The sequence below is a fragment of the Eptatretus burgeri genome, chromosome 11, assembly GCF_056783735.1.
Source record: "Eptatretus burgeri isolate ZD-2024b chromosome 11, Ebu_testis_v1, whole genome shotgun sequence".
Taxonomy (NCBI): Eukaryota; Metazoa; Chordata; class Myxini; order Myxiniformes; family Myxinidae; genus Eptatretus; species Eptatretus burgeri.
In genome coordinates this window covers 80,776,190-80,798,214 of record NC_140971.1, presented here as the reverse complement: position 1 = coordinate 80,798,214, position 22,025 = coordinate 80,776,190, and the positions used below count along the sequence as shown (strand labels likewise).

General features: G+C 43.8%; 1 protein-coding gene across 3 annotated transcripts in view; it reads right to left on the bottom strand.

Moving 5' to 3' along the window:
• Positions 1-22,025, bottom strand: part of TMEM244 (transmembrane protein 244) — a 68,567-nt gene that overhangs the window by 8,861 nt on the left and 37,681 nt on the right. For all 3 annotated transcript variants that reach the window (XM_085847184.1, XM_085847182.1, XM_085847183.1), the window contains exon 4: positions 6,611-6,736. In XM_085847184.1, coding sequence (XP_085703310.1) covers positions 6,611-6,736 — 126 coding nt within the window. The remainder of the gene's footprint in view (positions 1-6,610; positions 6,737-22,025) is intronic.

Here is a 22,025-nt window from a genome sequence, read left to right as displayed (position 1 = left end):
CCAGGCTTAATCCTATCCAAGACATCTGCTGCAAGAGTAGTGGATCTTTATCCAGCAATAGAAGCTACACTTTGATCAATCAGAGAGATATCCATTGATACCATACTGAAAGAAGCAAAGACGTCAGTCGAGAAGTTGTCTGATGAAGGCCATCATATTGAATCCCTAAGTGATGAGGACAAAAGTGTTTGTTCAAGCCAACTGACACAGTACACACAGACTTCATTCCTTCCAATCTATAGCAGCAGTGACTTCTGAATTCTCCTCAACCTCGACGTACTTTCAGCAAAAGCCTGTCCCAAATCCTATCCAGGTTCCTCCTGATGACTCTATCTTTGCTCTGCTTATTCGGGTTCCTGATGATGATTACAACGCAGTATTTGGTCTTTCATTTGATAATAAAACAGATCGTTGACTGGAGTGAGGCATTACAGCAACGGGACTACCAGGACCGAATATGGGAACACAGAGTGGAATCTTATACAAGGAATGAATGAGGATTTGACTTCAACTTCTCTTTTGTAATCATCACAATTGTCTGCACCTGATCTTTGCGCGCCGTTTCCTGAAATGAGAGAGGTAGGGGGATTCATCTCCTGTTACTTCCAGTCGCAGCAGCTCCGTTTGAGCGTTTGTTGGTTCATTAAATATAATTTTGTGTTTCTGAAAGGAGTCGCCCTTCCATCTGATCATGTAAATTAAAGAATGAGCATAATCATCAATTGAACGACTGGAAGTGCCAGACTCACTGGAAGTCACGAAAAATGGTCGCACTGCATTCGAGAAGTTCATCAACAAAATGTAAAATTACAACAAGAAACCAAGAAGGATGTCGATGTGGCGTTTTACCGATGCCCTAAATAAGCAAACATTAACTTGTATGATGATTTACAAATATGAGTTCAGTACAGTATTTTTTTCACTTTTTTTTTCCAGTTTTTACTATGGTGCTGCACAGCCCATCCTTGCCCTTCCAATCTCACCCATTGATCCTCACCCCGTCCCCCTGAAAACAAACACCCCCTTCCCTAATTATATTTTCTGGGGAAAACACTGCTGGCGAGATGGTTTCAGAAGGACACGATGTTAAAGAAGAACATTATTGGGTCACCGAAATAGGTGACCCTTATTGTCAGTAATTCTGTCTGTTTGTTTGGTTGTTTGTTTGGATGTTTGTTTGGATGTTTGTTCGTTTGTCATCAGCATAATTGATAGTAAACGTGGGCGGATTTTGACCAAACTCGGGTGGTAGGTACATCTTATGACCTAGTGCTTTGGAAATTGTGATGGTTGCTAGGGACGCTTTGGTTCCCTAGCAACAACCGAAAAACCTTCAAAATCGGTATCGTTCATGCGAAATCAATTCCGAAAGCCATTATCCCACGTAGGGTTATGAAATTTGGCAGGAATGATATACAGGTGATGCTCTATCAAATATATTCCGGTTTTTGTGATATATGGAACACTTTACCCACAGCGCCCCCTACGATTAGGGTATGCGCGAAAATTGGCAAAAATTGAAGGCCCCTAGCGACCAGGTGAGTGCAGCGATATGAATGAAACTTTGCAGGTTCATGGTACTCAATGAGTACTACAACTTTGCCTCAGGACATATTGACCGATTTTGCTTAGGTCAGGGGTCAAAGGTCAATTAGTGCAAAAATCGATAATATGCGAGAGCTTGAGGTGCCTTCGCGCCAAATGCTACTCCTCCAAGGGTTATGGTCGGATGGTCATGAAAATTCACACTAATCGTCTGAAATACATTGTGCATAAACGATCAAGCCGGATTTTTGATTTAGATCTTTGTTCACCCACAGCACCCCCTCGAACTTTGGGGATTTCCGATTTCAAACCGCATTTTCGGTACTTTTTATTCAAATGGATACCGAGTAGTTATCAGTAGATGGAACTGGATGAGATTTGATATTCATAATCTTAAGGTGATTCCCTATCCGCTATATGACATCCATTTTGCTCTATATCTTATAGTTTACATGCTCGGCGACCCATCGCCGCCTACCCGCTTGTTGTAATTATTTTTTGTGTCATAAATACGATGATATTTCAATGTTATATGAAGAATGCTTCTTCTTGCCTCCTGATAAATTCACTGATCATCCAATTGTGTTGTCACTGGTACAGGATATACGTCTGCCACTTAACGTTTTGTTGTCGTTTGCTCATTTGTCCATTTTGTTGATCATGTTGGCTTTGTGTGAGCCATTGCTTTGTAAAAAGGTAGCTAAAGGCCCGGTCACACCTTGACGTTTTAGCCAGCGATGGCAACGTATTAAAATGTATGCAAAACGCTGGCTTACATTGAACTTTTGATGTTTTGTTTTTAAAGATTCGGACGTATTCATAGTGACTTGGTCTTATGTATAACGCATTGGTAACTACACAGAACGTTTCGTTGTGTTATAGATAACTTATACCAACGAATGCTGAACCTGTTGTCGGCCTACACAACCGATGCCCAACGATAGTCTAACTTCGGCATAGCGCGTTGAACGCATCGCCGACGATGTCGTGACGTAGCCTATTAAAAGGCTGACGCACAACGATTCGAATCATAACTGCCGTAGAAATGGAAGTGACAACATCGCGGTCACACCTTGGCGATCTTGCCAGCGTATGCCGACCTAAGAAAAATGTGTCTAAAACGTTGGGGCACGTCAAATACGGTATGAGTAAGTTTGGTATACGTGAGTAGAACGCTAAAGTACGCTATCATACCTCGTAGTAAGTAGAGTACGTCAAGAAATTTTAAACATGTTCAAAATTTTACGACGTACTCGGCGTATGACACACGTTCCGCATGCGATGGGGATAAGTTTTACACACGATATGTGGACGCTTACACACGTCCACAAAGGCTACTTATAAGCTACTCATAAATCGAAACACGTCGCGGTAATGTCTTTTTTTACGCGAAACTTATTTCTAACTTATGTTTGACGTGCTTTGAACCAATTCTTTACGTAGACCCAACACACATCGCCGTATGTAGACGTATTCCAATGATGTCTTCCAGTCGACAAAAAAAATAAATGAACGTGTTTCTAGCTTACAACTGCCATATAAAGACGCGTTCCCAGTGGTTTTGGGAATTGGTATATAAAAATGGTGTTCATAAAAGGGGAACCCAACAGTGTTTTTGAGTTCCTTTTTGAGTCGATGTCCATGTCAGCAGTATCAGTATCAGTATTAGTATTAGTATTAGTATTAGTAGTAGTTTGTTCATGTTGGCAGTAGTAGGTGAGTGTGAGGGGGAGGGTGTGGGTTATGATGGATCGTCCTTGCGTTTAACGATTTAACGATTTAAATGATAAACTCAACGATTTAATGGCTGCATCTCCACTATTGAAAGTAGACGCTTGCGCTCAACAATTGGATTTTTTTTTACACTCAACGACTTTTAAACGGTACCACTCAGCTAGTTTCATTGTTTACAATGAACGATTTAAATTGCTGTCACTCGCCTTTGTTTTTTGACGCTGGGGTTTGGAAATTTTAATCGTTTCTTCTGAACGTGTTAAAACGCTCAAACTCGACTATTTTAAATAGACGCTGCCGATGGACAATTGGAATCATAGCCAAGCTAGACATCGAAGTGTGAACATCCTCGTCATGCCGAAGAAAACTTTGAAGAATGCTGCAAATAAGTGTCCTGGCCGTGGCCGTGGACGCTGACGCAAGGACGATCCATTATACCGACGTCTTTCAGCCTATGATTAACTTAAAAGTAACGTCTGTCGACGTGTGGCAACGATCGCGTAACGTGCCAACAACACGTTCATCATAGGTTAGAAATAAGTTTCGGGTACGCTAAACATTACCTCGGCGTGTCTCAACATGATTAACTTACAAGTAGCATGTGTTGACGTCTGTCAACGATCGCAGACCGTGCATACAACTTGTGGCCAGCGTAGCGGAACGTGTGAGTCATACGCCGGCATACGTCGTGAAATTTCAAGCATGAAAAAATTTGAGGACAACCAAAAAGTACAACGTTTAAAGCCAACGTACAATGACGTATGGCAGCGGTTTTCAGCGTGCTCGCAATGTTATCAAAACTTACCCATAACGTATTCAACGTGTGCCAGCGTTTTAGAAAAAAAATTCAAAAATCGGCATACGTTGGCTAAAACGTCAAGGTGTGACCGGGCCTTAAGACAGAGGAAAATGATACTTGGAACATGATTCCTGTGTCTTAGCAAGATCTGACTTACTTGATCTACTTGATCTACTATTGGGTGCAGCATTTGGCTGCTGGTTGCAGCATTTCCTGCAGGCACAGCTGTGCCACTGATGCAGTGCCCTCTATTACCAGTACACTGGCACTCATTTCACCAACCTCAGAAGGATGACAGGCTGAAACTACCCCACCTGGTGTTAATTCGACGGAAAAAACAGCGACTCAAACTCAAGACACTAAGATCTTAAGCCATCCGCCTTAACCATTAAGCCAACACCAGGCTTAATTGATCGACTTGCTGCCTTCTACTAACACTTTCTGGGCTGATAGGATGGTACAGTACACACATTATTGTACGTTATGGTATGGTACGCTGATTACAGGTACGCACACTTGCCTCAAGGCTGTCTCCCCTGGGTTTGAATCCCCACCCAGCTATAAACGATCATCCCGGTGTTTCACAGGCAGGGTGATTCATCAATGTGTGTGCCATCACGCGGATGGATGTCAAAAGTGAATCCCGTCTGCCAGCATTCATTGGTGGACGTTAAAGGTCCCATGATGTCCTTCGCGAAGAGTAAGCGAGCTATCGCTGGCATCATGAACAAATTACAAATTCCTGTCCAAACCAGCAGTGGGCATTGCATCTGTGGCACAGCCGCACCCTCAGCCAATGATGCTGTCCCGCAGCCTTGTGTTGCATACAACTGAAAAAGAGAACTAACACGTTAACTTCAACACAGATATGCCATTTTTATGGAGATTAAGCTGACTGTCCCATCCGCTAACACTCGTTAACTTCAAAGATTGTGTGATTTTAGAAAACGGCAGGTCAATGTGTGCAGGTAGTCATACAAAATAATTCCAAATTCCTGCAATGGACTTGTGTCCCTAAAACAGCGACAAACTGCCCCACATATTTTGTTTTGCCTTTCCCAGGATAGTGCTTCAAACATTGAATCTCTGATCAGAGAATCATACTTATCAGATCACATGCAAGTTTTACTCTTTACTGTACTTAAATCCTATATTATATTGGGAAATTAAATATTGTGTTCCACTTCATTTAAATCTTTGGCAGTGTTTATATAACTCTATGCCTGATGTTGGCTTAATGGTTTGGGTGGTTGGCTTGAGATCCTCGGATCCTGAGTTTAAATCCCACTCGCTGTTGAATTAATACCAGGTGGGGTTGACTGCCTGTCATCCTTCCGATGTCGGCAAAATGAGTGCCAGCTTGCTGGTATCCTGTGTCGGAGTGGTGACCCATCCAGGATTATGCCCAATAGCCAAGGAGAGTGCTTCGGTAGCACCAACTCTCTGCACAGAGTATGGTCCCATGGATGGATGGATGGATGGATGGATATAACTCTGGTACCAGCCAATGACCTACTCTTGCGAATGATACTGTCGGGGATGGAGATGATACGTGGATACCTTTGGGATTTCGTTCCCTTTGGTGTGAGTATGTGGTTTGTGGTGCTGGACTCAGCGCATCCTCTCATGACTACAACCAAGCTTTGAGCTTCACGAGTCTAGACGAATATACAGGTGGGCTACCACTCAAATTGGATCTCTGTCAGTTGGTGTCTGTGACTTCTGCGAGGCGTTACAATGACCACATCAAGAACGGAACGTTTTTGAAACTTGTATTTCAAACAAACAGATACAAAGTCAAACGAGGAAGTTCACCGTGACATGCAATGTCCAACTCCGATTCCCGCATTGAGTTATTTCCACCGCCCAGTATCGCAGTCCTGCCACAATAACTCACGCGTGTTCACTTCGTCCTTGAGGACTGTCAAACGATTGTCTTGTCGCGGTGTCCGCTCGTACGATGGCCCGTCCAGGTTGATTTAAAGAGCTCAAAGAAATTATTTCCCGATACACTCAGAGTTAACTCGAGCACGGGGACGATGGAAACACACAGCTCATCATATGTCACCCTTCTCTACGCCTCGCTCCTCGCTCCTCCAACCTCGCTCTCATAACAGAATAATCCCGTGTCTTCCAGCAAATGCGATTCTAGACTATCCTGGAGTTTTCGTTTGAGAACATTCCAGCACCTTCACTAATCTTACCAGGCAATTAACAGTACAAAAGTGCCATCTACAGTCAAAATTAGCTCCTTACATCAACCAGTTCAAATTACAATTCACCATTGTGTGCTCAACAAAACTTATAACATGTAACCATCAAATTTAATCGTTCATTTACTGATGATTAGATTTACACAACATATGGCTTTTAACTGACAGATACCATGGGAAATATTATGTCCACATGATTGCAGATGTAACTTATGGCAGCTCCAATGCAAAAAAAAAAAACAACAAGACTTCTCATGACATTTTCATCAGATCTCAGAAGAAATTTGTATGTGATGGGAACAATTGCAAGATTGCTTGCCTGCTGACGTCACGATAATGTGGATAATGATTGTAGATGTGGCGTAGTCCCAAATCCAGTGCTTTACAAAGCTTGTGAACAGAATGCCGCAAATGAAGCAGGTCACATCCGTGGATACAAGGCATGCTGGAAGGCACACAGCCCATCACCCTACTGAGGTCACAGTGTCCTAGATTACAATTTTGCCAATAAGCAATCTATTTTCACATTTGAATCTTCATGCTGCATGATTTAAACAAGCAACAGTGTTTATAAGCTAGAACAATAAAGATGGGGACAATCTATTATATAATGCAAAGTATGGTGTCTGTCCATGTTTCTATGTTCGCGTGTTCGGCTGTCTCCCTTTTCCAGCGGCCGCTTCCTGTGCTGCTTTTGAAAATCTCCGCACGCAGGCAAAGCTCAACATTCAACCAGAAGAAGAATACGATACCAAACAAGATACATTTTAAACGTATGGATACAACATGGAATCGCGAATCGCGGTTTGTTTAACATTGCATTGAGATGATTTGGGCTGAAAGGATGACCTCGGGGTACACTCGCGCGCTCGCCTCTAAGCTGTCTAGCCTGGGTTCAATTCGTGACCCAGCTTTAAACCGTCATCCTGGTGTTTCACAGGCAGGGCGATTCATCAATGTGTGTGCTGTCCCTCTGATGATGTTAAACTGGGCGTCCCATCTACCAACATTAGTTGGAGTGTCGAGTTGTAACTTCACTTTCGGGTGGTGATGTCACATTTGGGCAGAAGGCCCAGTTGTTGGTGGGTGGTCTTGGGAATTGTATCTGTGGAAGTCGGATGGTCATACAAACCTTGAAGAAACGGTGACAAAACTTGATTGAGACTCCTTATTTGCTCAGCAGGCAACTCTGTAGGGGCTGAACCCCCTATACTGATGTAGTCGGCAGGATCTGGATTGTTATGTTGCAGATGTTTTGCAATTTTTTGAGCCTGCTGGGCAGAACATGAAAACCACACTATCGCTATTGTGAGCGCTGCCACATCATCGTTACAGTTTGAAGACTAGAGTACCTAACCTCATTCCCTGGTATAATTTAGTGTCAAAAGCTCTCTTTGTGCTTGGGGCATCACGACTTCTTTTTCATGACCTACGGTGTACATGGTTCCGGTTAATGGTTTGGAGAATTTTGAAGGGGTGCTCCACAGAAGGTGTTTGACCAGACAGAAACTGTCAACGCCAACCATGGCTGATCATGAGTCCTACTTGAAAACATATATGGCTGAGAACATCAAGGAAAACCATGAAGACATTGGTGCTTTTATATCTAAGATTGAGCACATTAATGCCTTCTGTGAGCTTCCAGATATGGTGATGCCTGGGGCCCTGTCTGTTGGTGCTGTCCCTGTTAGTACCACAGACGTGTTGTCCATTTTAAAAACTTTATGCCAGGCTATGATTCCAGTGAGACCACTGGAAGTTCGCAATTTGCTCAAATTATCCAACAACGACAATATTGTGTGCTACCTTGACACTTTTGAACGGCGAGCGCTGTCAGATGATTTGCCAGAATCCAGTTGGGGTTCAGCCCTCGAGCCTTACCTTAATGGGCAGGGCTCAGAAAGTATAAACTGAGTTTTCAGATGAGGAGAGAAATAATTATTTGCAGTTGAGGAATTTGATTCTGTGCCACGACCAATGAACATCTGAATTTTACAGGCTAAACTAGGTCTGATTCAATGAAGAGTGATGAGACCTTTGAGGAGTTTGGTGCTCAGGTATGGTTTCACTTTGTTCGTTGGACACAGCTGTCACCCCCCCCCCCAGGTTGCCAATGCTACTTTACCTCCAAAGGGTCCTGGACTATCAGTCATGTGCTATCAGTGTGGGCAAGTTGGCCACAGGAGGTCAGATTTCCCAGTCAGGACATCTCCTGAAGGCAACAGACCTCCCACCGTTTTTGACAGGTCATGTCAGGCCAACATATATTTATGAAGTCAGCTGAGACATCAGCACCTGATGTTTATATTCAGCTGATCAATGGGGGAAAGGCCATGTCTGCACTTGTTGATTCTGGATCATGCATATCCCAAATCAGGCCAAATATGAACCACACCCTGGGCCTGGATTTTAAGCAGCAAGACGATGAGATTTTGATAGTTGACGGCACTCCACTGCATACCATGCCGGCTTAAGTCTTTGTAGAGACTGCTGGTGTGACTGCCCCAATTACGTTCTATTCTGTTCCACTGAAATATGTTAATGTTATCATTGGTTGTGAGGGTGCCAAGCACCTTGGTCTGGTTATGGACTTTGCTTCTGGATCATATTGGGTGCAGAGTTCATAACCATGTATTCTTTCGCCTTTTGGTATGGATGGGGGCCCCCCGGTGACCATTATTGAAGACCAGCCCAATTTCCTGGACAATGGGCCTGTTCGAGCCTATCTACCAGAAGAGATCCCTGACTCCTCAACGATATCGTCTGAAAAGAGGATTGAACTATTATCCTCAAAATTAACTGCCTTTGAATCCTTAATTGATAAGTACCAGGACATTTTCTCAGATAAACCTGGCAGCACTGACATTGTGCAGCATTCCATACCTCTGGTCAATGGAGCCTCTTCAGTCAAATCCCAGCCCAACCGAGTTTCCCCTGAAAAGTGGGATTTCATCAAGGAACACATCAACCTGATGCCTGCTGATGGTCGGATAGAACTGGCCAACTCGGTCTGGGCCTCTTCGTGTGTCGTTGCTCCTAAAGTCGGCAAGTCATCTGGTAAGTTACATTTGGGTATTCATAATATGCCTGGTATTGGCTTCATGGTTAGAGTGGTGGGCTTGGGATCCTCAGATCCTGAGTTCAAATCCCACTTGGCTGTTGAATTTACACTAGGCGGGGTTGACTCTGCCTGTCATCCGTCTGAGGTCGGAAAAATGAGTACCAGCTTGCTGGTGTACTGTGTCGGAGTGGCATTCCATCCAGGATTGTGTCCAATAGCCAAGGAGACTGCTTCGGCAGCACCAATGCTATACACAGAGTATGGTCCCAATGGATGGATGGAAGGATTGATTTCCAAAAATTGAACTCTTTGACTGTTGCTGATTCATATCCCATTCCAATTGACTCAATCCCTGCATCTCTCCGTGGGTGCAAGATTTTTAGCAAATTATATATGCACACTGGGTATTTCCAGATTCTCATTGCTGAAGAGGACAAGAACAAGACATCTTTAGTTTGTGGAGAAGGACTCTTCTGTTTTCGTGTGATGAGTTTTGGTCTGAAGAACGGTCCATCATCCTTCCAGTATGCCAATATTCCCCACTAATTCCCCACGAATGCCCTACTAATTCCCCACTATGCCGATATCACAAAACCGTTGTATAGTCTCAAAGGAAAGGATTCAGGGTGGCTGCGGGCTGTCATACATGAGCAGGCTTTCAGCACTTTGAAAATGTCTCTGATGATGACCCCTATTTTGCGGTCGCGGTGTCTGTCTGTCTGTCTGTCTGTCTCTCTCTCTCTCTGTCTGTCTGTCTGTCTGTCTGTCTCTCTCTGTCCCCTCCTTGCTCCCCCTCCTAATAAAATGCAGCACTCTCCTCCCACACCCCTGTCACTTTCTCGCTCTCACTGCCTGCCTGTCTCCCTCTCCCTCTCCCTCTCCCTCTCCCTCTCCCTCTCCCTCTCCCTCTCAATAAAATGCAGCACTCTCCTCCCACACCCCTGTCACTTTCTCGCTCGCTCTCACTGCCTGTCTCTCTGTCTCTGTCTCTGTCTCTGTCTCTGTCTCTGTGTCTCTCTCTCTCTCTCTCTCTCTCTCTCTCTCTCTCTCTCTCTCTCTCTCTCTTTCTCTCTCTCTCTCTCTCTCTCTCTCTCTCTCTCTCTCTCTCTCTCTCTCTCTCTCTCTCTCTCTCTCTCTCTCTCTCTCTCTCTCTCTCTCTCTCTCTCTCTCTCTCTCTCTCTCTCGTGAGTACACTGATGGGAGAATGTGTGTATGAGGTACGGAGGGAGTGAGCAAAGCAGTGTGAATGGGGTATGAGTGATGGTTGAAGGAATGAATGGGGAAGGAACGGATATCTGCCGAGAGAAATTCTGGGTAAGCCCGAGGAGTACGTAGCGGGGATCCAGATGTTTCAGAATGGGATGTTATTCCAGTGTTGGAGCTGCTTGAAGGAAATTTCATTTTGTGGGGCGCAAAAATGGATTGATGGGCTGGGAGTGTGGCTCATTGTGTGTAGAGAAATTTGCAGAAGGGCATCCTGGGTGTGGATTGGACCCCCAAGCGGGACCAAAGAGCATGTCTGTGCGTGGAGTAGACATGGAGGATGATTTGATGATTGTGAATGGTATTAATGATTATTTTATTTCTGTTTCTTTGATCTAGATCCTCTTGGTTTTGTTTACTGTTGAAGCATGAGGTCGAACACAAAATGGATCAGGATGTTACAGAACAAAAATAACAACAGAAAGAGGTGGGGAGGACACTCTAACAGTTGGGTTGAGGGACAAAATAGAGGGAGACTTGGAGAAATAAGGGATGCTGGTAAGACTGTGGGCAAGGAAAGGACATGAAGGAGGGGAGGGGGTGAACAAGATGGATGCAGCCACAAATTCTCAATCATAGAAGTGGAAAAATTTGGCGAATATTTATCATCCAAGCCGAAGTAATGCACACAGTGATAACAAGAAAAAGAGCAATCCGAGATTGCAGACCCTCGCCAGGACTTCTTTTGAGTGGTGTATTATTATAGGTTTTAGGGTAAATCCAAGATGGCTGCCAACCATGTGACCTCTGATCATAGACTCCTATAGAGAAGGACTGGAACCTCACGATCTCGGGGTTTGTAACTTGAGTCTGAAGGATTAACTTGAGTCCGGGGCTAAAATGACTTCTAGAAGGGCTGGAGACACGATCTCGGGATCCATATTGGGGTTTTTGAGGACGGTGAGTTCAATAGTGTCATTTTCAACACCACCTGAGGTCATCTTCAAGGTCAAATTACTGAATTTTGGTATTTTTTGCCCTTTTGTAAAGTCTATGACAAAACATGACATTGTACACCTACTGCACCTACTTGCTGATTTTTATCATCGTTAACTAATGTATGTTTTGTTTGTTTCTCTTTCAGAAACTGTCCAGCTGGTGATCTCACAGGATCTTTGTGTTGTTTCCTGCTTTGGTGACAATATGCCACGTCGTTGCAGCTGCTTTGGTTGGAGAAGAAACTATGATGGGACGCCTTATGTAAAGGTCATATCCTTCCCAAAAGATCCTGAGGAGAGGGAGAGATGGATATTGGCAATGCCAAATGAGAAAGAAAGCTTGAGGTGCTTAAAGGAGACACATATATTTGTGAGACACATTTCAATTGTGATTGGGTGTCAGTTCGGGGTGGCAAACTACCCAAAGAACCCCCATCAATATTTCCTGGAGTACCGAAATCAGCTTTGAAGCAGGTGACCTCAGCCCCACGCCCAACATCATCTTCTACGTCAGAATCAAGAACTAAGAAGATGCAGGCAGCTGATGAGGCTGCAGACAATATCCAAGATTTCGACCACTTCTGTGCTAAAATCAGCTCCTATTTTCCTGGCTTTAACATCATAAAAGACCAGGAAAACCTTTACCGATCAAGAACTGATGCTACTGGACAAACTGTCAAGCAGTTCTTTCATTTCCAACAAGTTCACTCACCTTTTGGATTTCTATTCTTGAATAGAGTTGAGAAAGATGGCATTGATGTGCCCAAACGACTTTTTCCTTTGCAGAAGAACAGCCTGCTCTCAAAATGGTCCCAGATTAGATCCATAACTGACCAGGTAAACATCTATGAATGCACAAGCAAGGAAATTCTTCAGCTTGTAATAAGCCAGCTCTGTTGGATGACTGAGGCACACGAGCTTCCTCATTTCACCTTCCTTCTGTCGCAGCTGCATCTTATGTTCAAACCTCTTGATCGTCGCCGATTTGATATTGATACTATGATTTTCGCAATGCAGCTTCACAACATATCACCCAGTGCATACAACATGAATCCTCGATCCGGCTTAATCATTCTACCATCAACAAAAAAGGTAAAACAGATGCTTGCTAGTAGTCAATAGGACTCCAACCTCAAAACCTTGTTCGACCAGCTTAAACCACAGCAGCGTTTGGTCAATTTAATGTTTGACGAGGTAAAGCTGTTCGAGACATTGCGATTTTCTGGAGGGCATGTTGTAGGATATGCTCAAAATGCAGCAGCGGGTGGTGAACACGAAATGCTTGCTTCACATGTTATGGTTGTTGAAGTTGCCTGCCATTTCGGTGGTCCACGCTATATTCTACGCATTTTGCCCTGCAAAAAACGAACTGCCGATCAGCTGAAGGAACTCATTGAAGCTGCATCAGCTGTAGTTGGTGCTGGCGGTACTGTGATTTATTTGATATGTGACAATTGCAATACCAACCGCAGTGTAAATTCAAAACTTGGAGGACCAGGAAGTTGCCAAGTGCTGTCAATTCAAGAGCAATCTATGTTCTTAGTGTATGACTACGTGCACATCTTCAAAAATGTTCGCAACAACTGGATTACTATTGATGGCAAGACACTCTCATTTGTCGTAGATGGTAATGAGTACAAAGCTAACTGAAGTGATATTCAGAAGGTTTATGAGATCGACCGGGCTACTCCTATTCGCTTAACCAAGCTGACGCACACTGCTGTTTTCCCCAAGCCCCTTCAATGCCAGTTCGTACCATTGGTATGCCAAGTGTTCAATGACAAGACTGTCGCTGCTTTAAAGACCTTCAAGGATTCACTGGGCATCAGCGAAGGCACAATCATCCTCACCCAGATAATGAGTGAGTGGTTCAAGATGATGAACGTGAAAGACCGTTTCTCAGCTATCCATCTGCGCGACGAATCCAGACAGCCTTGGACAGCAGACTGTACAAGTTTCACTAGGCTGGAGCAGGCCTGCCAAATTATATCTACCTGCGCATGGCAAGGAGGTGGTGGTCGTAAGCTGAAGCTAACTCAGCAAACTGCTGAAGCCTTCACTGTGTCCACACGTAATAATGTGGATGCTGCCAAATTGCTTCTGGCAGAGAAAGACTTTGACTACGTTCTTCCTGCTATATTTGCAGATGAAGCCTTGGAAAAGTTCGGCCAAGCCAGGCAAAGAAGCGGTGGAAACTTCTACATTGACATAGTTGACATTATGGCTGCAGCTAAAATTGTAAATTTGCAAACACTCATTAAGCATGACATTATGCCCGAATCTAGTTCTCGTGTGATTGATTGCGACAAGAACTGTACAACTTCCATAAATCCAGATGAGCGAAGTGAACTCATTGACGAGATTACTCCTCAAGACACTCAGGATCTCTTGGGGTCTGACGATGCCCTTAAGCATAAAGTAGTATATTTGGCCAGACACCTTGTTCATAAATATGGTGATAGCACTAGTATGGAGGAGATCATTGATGATGAAGATGGTAACGAGGTGTCATCTGAGTTTCTAGATAATTTGAATAGAGGTGGATTGAGTGTGCCGACTGTGTCAACCGTCTTTTTTGTACATAATGCCTTTAATTTGTATGACAAGACTAAAATGCGTTGCCGATTTCATTTTGCTGAGCTGTTATCCTCTGTAGATGCACCTTTCGCTAGTAGTAATGCTGCATGTACTACTTTGGCTAACATTCTATTGAAAGCTCATGTCCTCAATGTAAGTGACAAAGAAAAAGCTTTGTGATGCCTCAGGAGGCAAGAAAAGCTCTCCAACTAGTGATAGACATAGACATAGTTGTAATAGGCACAGTGTTATGACACACATATAATGTTTATGTAATACAATATATGACAATAAATATCAAAGTTTGACAGCTCCACACACTTGCATCTTATTACAATCAGCCATCTCTCACCATTTATGAGTTAGACACAAAAACAGGCAAAAAATACCAAAATTCAGTAATTTGACCTTGAAATATGACCTTTTGACCTTGAAGATAACCTCAGGTGGTGTTGAAAATGACACTATTGAACTCGCCGTCCTCAAAAACCCCTATATGGATCTCGAGATCGTGTCTCTAGCCCTTCTAGAAGTCATTTTAGCCCCGGACTCAAGTTAAAAACCCCGAGCATGGGAGGTTCCAGTCCTTCTCTATAGGAGTCTATGCCTATGATATTATATATGTGTGATCCTTTTGTTCCTCATGAACAAGCGCTCATACATGTAAAGTTTTGCAGCAATTTATTCAGCCACTTCAGAGAAGAAGATTTTTGAAGGTTTTCTTTTTTTTTAAAACAATACGGCTGCCAAATCACATGACCGATGATGTAATGAAATTTTTTTCTGTGGACCATTTTATCCCTAGATGACCCTCAAAAATGTTCATACTGATTGGATGTGGCGTTCTACATATGCAATTATGACGTCATAAAAAGGGCACCTATGATGTCATAAAAAATCAAGCTCATTCCACATATGGAGTACTTGCTATGTGCCAAGTTTCAAATTTTTCCTTGGTGCGGTTTCAGGGCGGCAGAAGTCCAAAGTTTTTGCGTTTTTCCAATATGGCTGCCACACCACGTGACCTACGATGTCATAATTATCATTGAAACATTCTACATGAGGAGTCGCACCAATGGTGAAAATTTCATCTCAATCCGACAAGCAGTTGCGGAGAAAAATACAAAAGTTCTGTGCGGACAAACAAACAAACGGACCCAAATGCAATACCCTCTCCTCTGGCGAGGGTAACAAGTATATTATAATTCAATTGAAATAAAATAATGATTTAAAAAATTGTTCAAAAAAAATTCCGAAGTTTACCACCATTGATGCAGCATCCATTACACCACCTTATTTACCACATTACATTAGTTCTTTGTGTCTGTTGTTTGTGTCATTTATGAATTCCTTAGCCTGGTGTTGGCTTAGTGGTTTGGGTGGTGGCTTGGGATCCTGGGGTCCTGAGTTCAAGACCCGTTGGCTGCTGAATTAATATACATCAGGAGGTTGACTCAGCCTGTCATTCTTCCGAGGTCGGCAAAATGAGCACCAGTGTACTGGTAAGGGGGACACTGCATCAGCGGCATAGCCGCGTCGCAACCAGCAACCACAGGCTGCACTCGATAGAGAGATGAAATCCTTATAAACAGTAAGTTTTCTGTTTTGAATTATTTTTAATTTTGTTTAACTGCCAGGCAGACAATCAGAGTAAACAAAAGTATCTCCCTCCTCTCTGTTCATGTGCGATCGGGACAAATTCAGGCCAAAGTACTGGTTCAACTACAGGTTCGTTTTCCGATTCATGTTCAAAATTTCACACTCAATTGAAATCAACTTGTTCCTCGATCATAAAATGACGTTTGTCGATGAGCGGACGGACAGAAGCCTGTTCGTTCAAAAGTGTCTTATCCCTGCTTTTCACTTTGTGCATGCAGAGTAATGAAGCAATACCCTGGTCAAATTTTTTAAAACCTCATACATTACACAAGTTGCAACAAAGAGAAAAACCGAAAACATATTGTTAAGGATTCAGCGGTGGCGGGATTCGCACCCGACTCTTGACCCCAGTGTTGAGGATTCGGACGAGTGATGTCAATCACACCCTACTCTTGACAGCCAAATGTTGAAGATTCGGCGTCACTTAATAGCACCGCCGTCTCCAGGGTTATAACGCCGGCTGGTTCGGCACAATTCTTTGGTTACGCGCCTCAGATCACAATACCAAAATACACCTGTGCCTTGCCAGCTGAGGGAATAGACCCCGGTTACAGACTGGTTTTGTCAGAGACCGAGCGGAGTCTACCAGTCCGTAACCACTTTTGTTTTATATCCAAATTGAGCGGATCGTTCCTCGGCGCGGCACGAATAAATTCAAGGTGGCAAATCTCGTATAACTCAGCCAGATTTATTGGGGACATATCGGGGAACACAACACAAGCAAAGCATTCACGACAATGTGATAATTAATCTATAACCCGTTCTTAACTGGGGAGCTACGGATTACGGGTTTCAAAGGGAACCCTAGCGAGATAAACCTTAGACAACATGCAGACAAGACACGAACAGCATGCAGACAAGACACAGAATACTTGGTGATGCTTCATGGACGAGAGGAAAAGTGTCGAAGGCACGAATGCAGCTCGTGACAAGCCGATGTCAACGGATTCGAGCACCCGGCAAGATGGCGTAGTACCCAGCAAGATGGCGTAGTACCCAGCAAGATGGCGTAGCCGATGTCAACGGATTTGAGCACCCAGCAAGATGGCGTAGCCGATGTCAACGGATTCGAGCACCCAGCAAGTTGGCGTAGATGGCAAGATGGCGGTGTTGTCCTCCTTTTGTCACACCGCCCATGCACGCAGCCTCAGCGCGTTCAGCCCCCGTAAGGTCGACGGCACAAGACGAAAGATCCATGGTATGCTCCAACTGGCTTTTCACAAGGTCCAGTATACAAGTCTGGGCCTGGCCTATTCACCAGGTTAGGCCAAATCGGGGTGTTGGGCTCTGCAGGCGGATCGATGGGACCACGAGACGTGTTGAGACGTGTCGCGCCATGCCGTGAGTAAGGACAGAGGCTCCGTGGTTAGACGCAGGTTGAACCTGTCGATGACCTCCTCATAAAGTCGATCGCCGACTCACACAGCAGCCAGTTCCTCTCGACGCAGATTGCAGCCTCCCACTAGTCATTTCTATACAGCAGAATCCTCACTCGACACTCAGGCTCAGTTACTCCCTCAGCAGATCGCCGACTCGACCCTCAGGTTCAGGCCGTTCCTCTCTTACAGATCGTCGGCCACACGCACCGCGAGTTTCTCCTCCAGCCGATGGCAGACAGACCTCTTGCAGTCCCTTCCTTGCCTTTCTTTCGGCTCGCTCTTCACAAAAGCCGATCGCAAACAGACACAGCCGTCCCTTATACCGCCGATCGCGCCACCTTGGTGCTCTCAGTTCCACCTTCACTTCCCGGCGCTCACTTCTCTAGGCCACACCCTCTCAGAGCACTGGGATGGGACTATTGTCTGGAGAGGAGAAGGAAGAAGAAGAACCTCTTGGTACACCACCACTGTACGAAAAATGAACATGCCTCCTACACCTCCCAACACACATGTAACGTCCATTTACCGAACAACCTGGCTAAACATGCATTAATGGGGGATCTGGGCTAATCCTATATTTAATAACACGCGAAGGGCCATTTCTGCAACAATATTATTAATCAACTCACCAAGCGATGGCCTTATATAGCTATTACTATCTAATAACTCAGCTAGTAAGAGTCTAATTTTTCCTCCAAACCATGAATGTACTGAGAGGAATATATACTTAATACACAGAGTGAAAACTAGTTTCCATAAGATATACCATTCAGAATACGTCACTGCCCATCCCTCCTCTACCATGAGCTCATACAGTATCTTAGGAGAGAGGGGTGAGAGAGAGAGAGAGAGAGAGAGAGAGAGAGAGAGAGAGAGAGAGAGAGAGAGAGAGAGAGAGAGAGAGAGAGAGAGAGAGAGAGAGAGAGAGAGAGAGATATAAAGGACAAAATAAAGTAAATAAATAAATCCAGGATGTTTCGACACAGGTCTTCAAAATAACTTGTATGAAGGAGGAGGTCTTTAGCCACATTAAACCTGTGTAATAGTTGCTAATCTATGGTTGTTCGTGCTCTGTCCTTTTTTAAATGTTGAGCATCAAGCAATTTTTCATCACCATTTTGAAAGTCTTTGGTATGACTCGACCGGAACATGAACTGCCGACATCGCTGGATAACATAAGCATGATGCAAATACTGATCCCATTAAATTACAGATCTATTAGCTTACTTCCAATCATCAGCAAGGTCACGGAATCAATCATCGCAGTTGACATCAAATCCTTCCTTTTCTCCATTAGCCTGATCTCAGACGTCAGTTCAGATTCAGACCTGCTCACTCTATGCTGGACATGCTGGTTCTACTCTCCCAACAATGAACAAAGGTCCTCAACCTCAGATGTGAGGTCAGGGTGACCTCTCTGGACATATCACGAGTATTTGATACCATCTGGAAACCCATTTTGCTCTCAAAACTCTCTGCATATGGCATCCAATGTACACTACCGGTCAAAAGTTTTAGAACACCCCCATTTTTCCAGTTTTTACTGGAAGTTTAGCAGTTTAATGTTTCAATGTACTCTGAAATTAAAGCATAGAACAAATAAACAATTGCAGATAACAAAGAAATCATGGAATCGTTTTGTTGAACAAAATTTAATCTAAATTTTTGACTCATCAAGATAGCCACCTTTTGCAGATAAAACAGCCGAACATACTCGTGGCATTCTTTCCACAATGGAAATCAAATATTGTTCAGAAAGTTCTTCCCAACACTGTTGCAGAAGTTCCCAGAAATGTGTTGCACTTGTAGGTTGCTTTGCTTTCACCCTTCTGTCCAGTTCATCCCAAACCAGCTCGATGGGGTTTAAGTCTGGAGGCTGTGCTGGCCATTCCATGATTTGAAGCCTACCGTCTTGTTCTTTTCTTCTAAGGTAGTTCTGACATAGCCTGGAGGTATGTTTTGGGTCGTTATCTTGCTGTAGGATGAACCCCTGACCAACTAGGTGGAGACCAGAGGGTATTGCATGGTGCTGCAAAATGCTGTCGTAGCCCTTTTGGTTCTCTGGATCGAGAAAAAGAGCCCCAGACCATCACGCTTCCTCCTCCATGTTTGACAGTTGGTGTCACACACTGAGGAACCATCCTTTCACCGACTCGACGGAGTACAAAAACCCTACGTGATGAACCGAAGATTTTAAATTTTGATTCATCGGTCCATAAGACCTTCTTCCAGTTTTCAGGAGTCCACTGGCTACTTCATGGCCCAGGCAAGCCTCTTTTTGTTATTTTGCCATCTTAGCAATGGCTTTCTTACTACCACTCGACCTGTCAAACCTGCAGCTCGAAGTCCTTTGTTAATTGTCTTTTTTTCGCCTTTATGACAGCAATATACTACTTTCTGCAGTGCAATATTTTCCAAATAATGCTTCAGAGTGTGTAGCAACACAGTCTGTTCCAACACTGCTTTTATACAGACAGAGGGTTTGTAACTAATCAACAAAAGTTGGGACACCTGTAGTAATTGTTTGCATCAACTTTCAAGGCTTAATTTACTTCCATTGCTGCAGAACAGCTGCAGTTGCTAACCCATTGCTTGTTCCCTGAAAAGGGCCTTTTTTAACAACTCTGAAATTTACATTATTACCTTCGCATTCTGCGAAAGGTTATGTTTTGGTCGGCGTGTATTTATTTATTTATTTATTTATGTATTTATTTATTTATTTATTTATTTATTTATTTGTAATCTTGTGATTCGTATAACTCAAAAAGTATTAAACCGAATTGCATGAAATTTGGTGGGATGATTGGTTATTAACCAGGAAGCATTCGATTAGATTTTGGGATCGTTCGGGTCAAAGGTCAAGGTCAAGGTCACGAAAAGGTCAAAATCGTCTTTTTACGATAACACGGTCAATTTTTATTCAATTTGCATGCAACTAACGCCAAAATGTTCAGAATTCAACGCTTCATCTTGTGATATGCAATATGACACAATGACGCCCATACTCTTGTTACCGGTTAGGGGTCAAAGGTCAGGGGGGTCACGACCTTGAAAAATATGCGGTTTTTGTCATAACGCGGTCAATTCTTGTCCGCTTTACATGAACCCAGCACCCAAATGTTCAGAATTTAATGCCCAATCTTGTGACACAATGATGTCATAACACATGTCACCGGTTGGGGTAAAATGTCGGGGGGGGGGTCACGCCCTTGAAAAATATGCGGTTTTCGGCATAACTCAGTCAATTCTTATTCGATTTGCATGAAACCAGCATCAAACCAGTTCCCCACACTCATACCAAGAACAAAAAAAGTAGTGGTGGCGAAGGTATGCGCTCTATGAGTGCCCGTTCTAGTTTTTTTTTCAGTTTTTGGTAACCTAAACTTTTTTTAACCTCTGGCAGTTTTCCGCTTAGATTTGTACCATTTCAGGTTATTCACTGGACTTGAAATGCTTAAATTTTAGTAAGAACTGGAATAATGGGGGTGTTCGAAAACTTTTGACCGGTAGTGTACCTCCACACATTTATCAACTTCCTCTACCTCCCATTGCCAATGCAGGGATCTCAAAGCGATCCTCTCATCAAATCTCACTGTGAAAGGCGTAGTGCCACAAGGCAGTGTCTTGGATCCAGTCCTATTCTTAATCTTCATCGATGAGCTTTCTGACTCCCTGTAAAATCTTCTTTATATCTTTGCTGACGAGTCTACCATGTGCCGTATCATTCCTCATCCTTCAGATAGGCAGGTAGCAGCCTCTTCCCTCTCTGGAGAAATTGAAATAATCACGAGCTGGTCCTACATTTGGAACATGTCATTCAGTCCTGACAGATTTCACACACGCACTTTCTCTCTTCAAAAAGATCATCTGGGAAACACTTTCACGCACTTCCTTAACAATGCTATTGAAGAAGTTGTCACCAAAATTTTGAATTTGAAGCTGAGTCTCTGGGTAAATCACTTTGACATCACAGACAGGGTGGTGGTCTCTCTGCCTTCTACTGCCTCCTCTCTCGTCTTGCACCTTCTGCCCTTTCCGTGTTCTGTACTGCAGGGTGCAGATTTCTACAAGGTGCACACGATCTGCCAGTAACCCCATTCTGGTGAAACTCCCAAAATCCAGACACTGCTCATCTCAACTCATTCTTTCCTCCTTTTGTCCCCACCTGTGGAACCAAGTTAATCAGTCTCTTCAATCTCATTCTGCCCTCCAGGGCATCAAGACAGCTGTTCACCACCATCTCCGGTCACCCCAATCCACAACCATTACCTTTTCTACCCCTAACAACCCTCCCCAAGGTGACTCCTTTCCAGGTTTCTAGTTTTTCCTTCCACTGTTGTGATTCTTGAAAATTTGTGGCTGCATTAATCTTATTTACCCTCTGTGTCCTCCCCACGCTCTAATTCTTTCCCAAGTCGCTTGTCCCTCCAACTCTCCTATTTTGTCCCTCTACCCTGCAGTTGATCTGTTCACCCATCCCCACCCCCCTCTTTCTACTATTCACCTTCTGTTACATCTGGTCCATTCTGTGTTGTAGCTCCTCCACAAGCCTCATCTTTGTATATAAATAAATGAAAATTGATGTTAAAATTGTGAATTGTGGAGGTCCCTCTTTTCCCACCATTGCAGTTTGTGCATAAAGGAGAAAAAAAAGGATGTGGGTGGAGTTCTCACACATGTCATACTGTTGCGGAAATGGGCCCCTAGTGGGTTATTAAATATAGGATTAGCCCAGATCCCCCCCTTAAATGCATGTTTAGCCAGGCTGTTTGGTAATCAGACGTTACATGTGTGTCGGGAGGTGTAGCAGGCTGTCCATTGTTCATACAGTGGTGGTGTACCGAGAGGCGTCTTCTT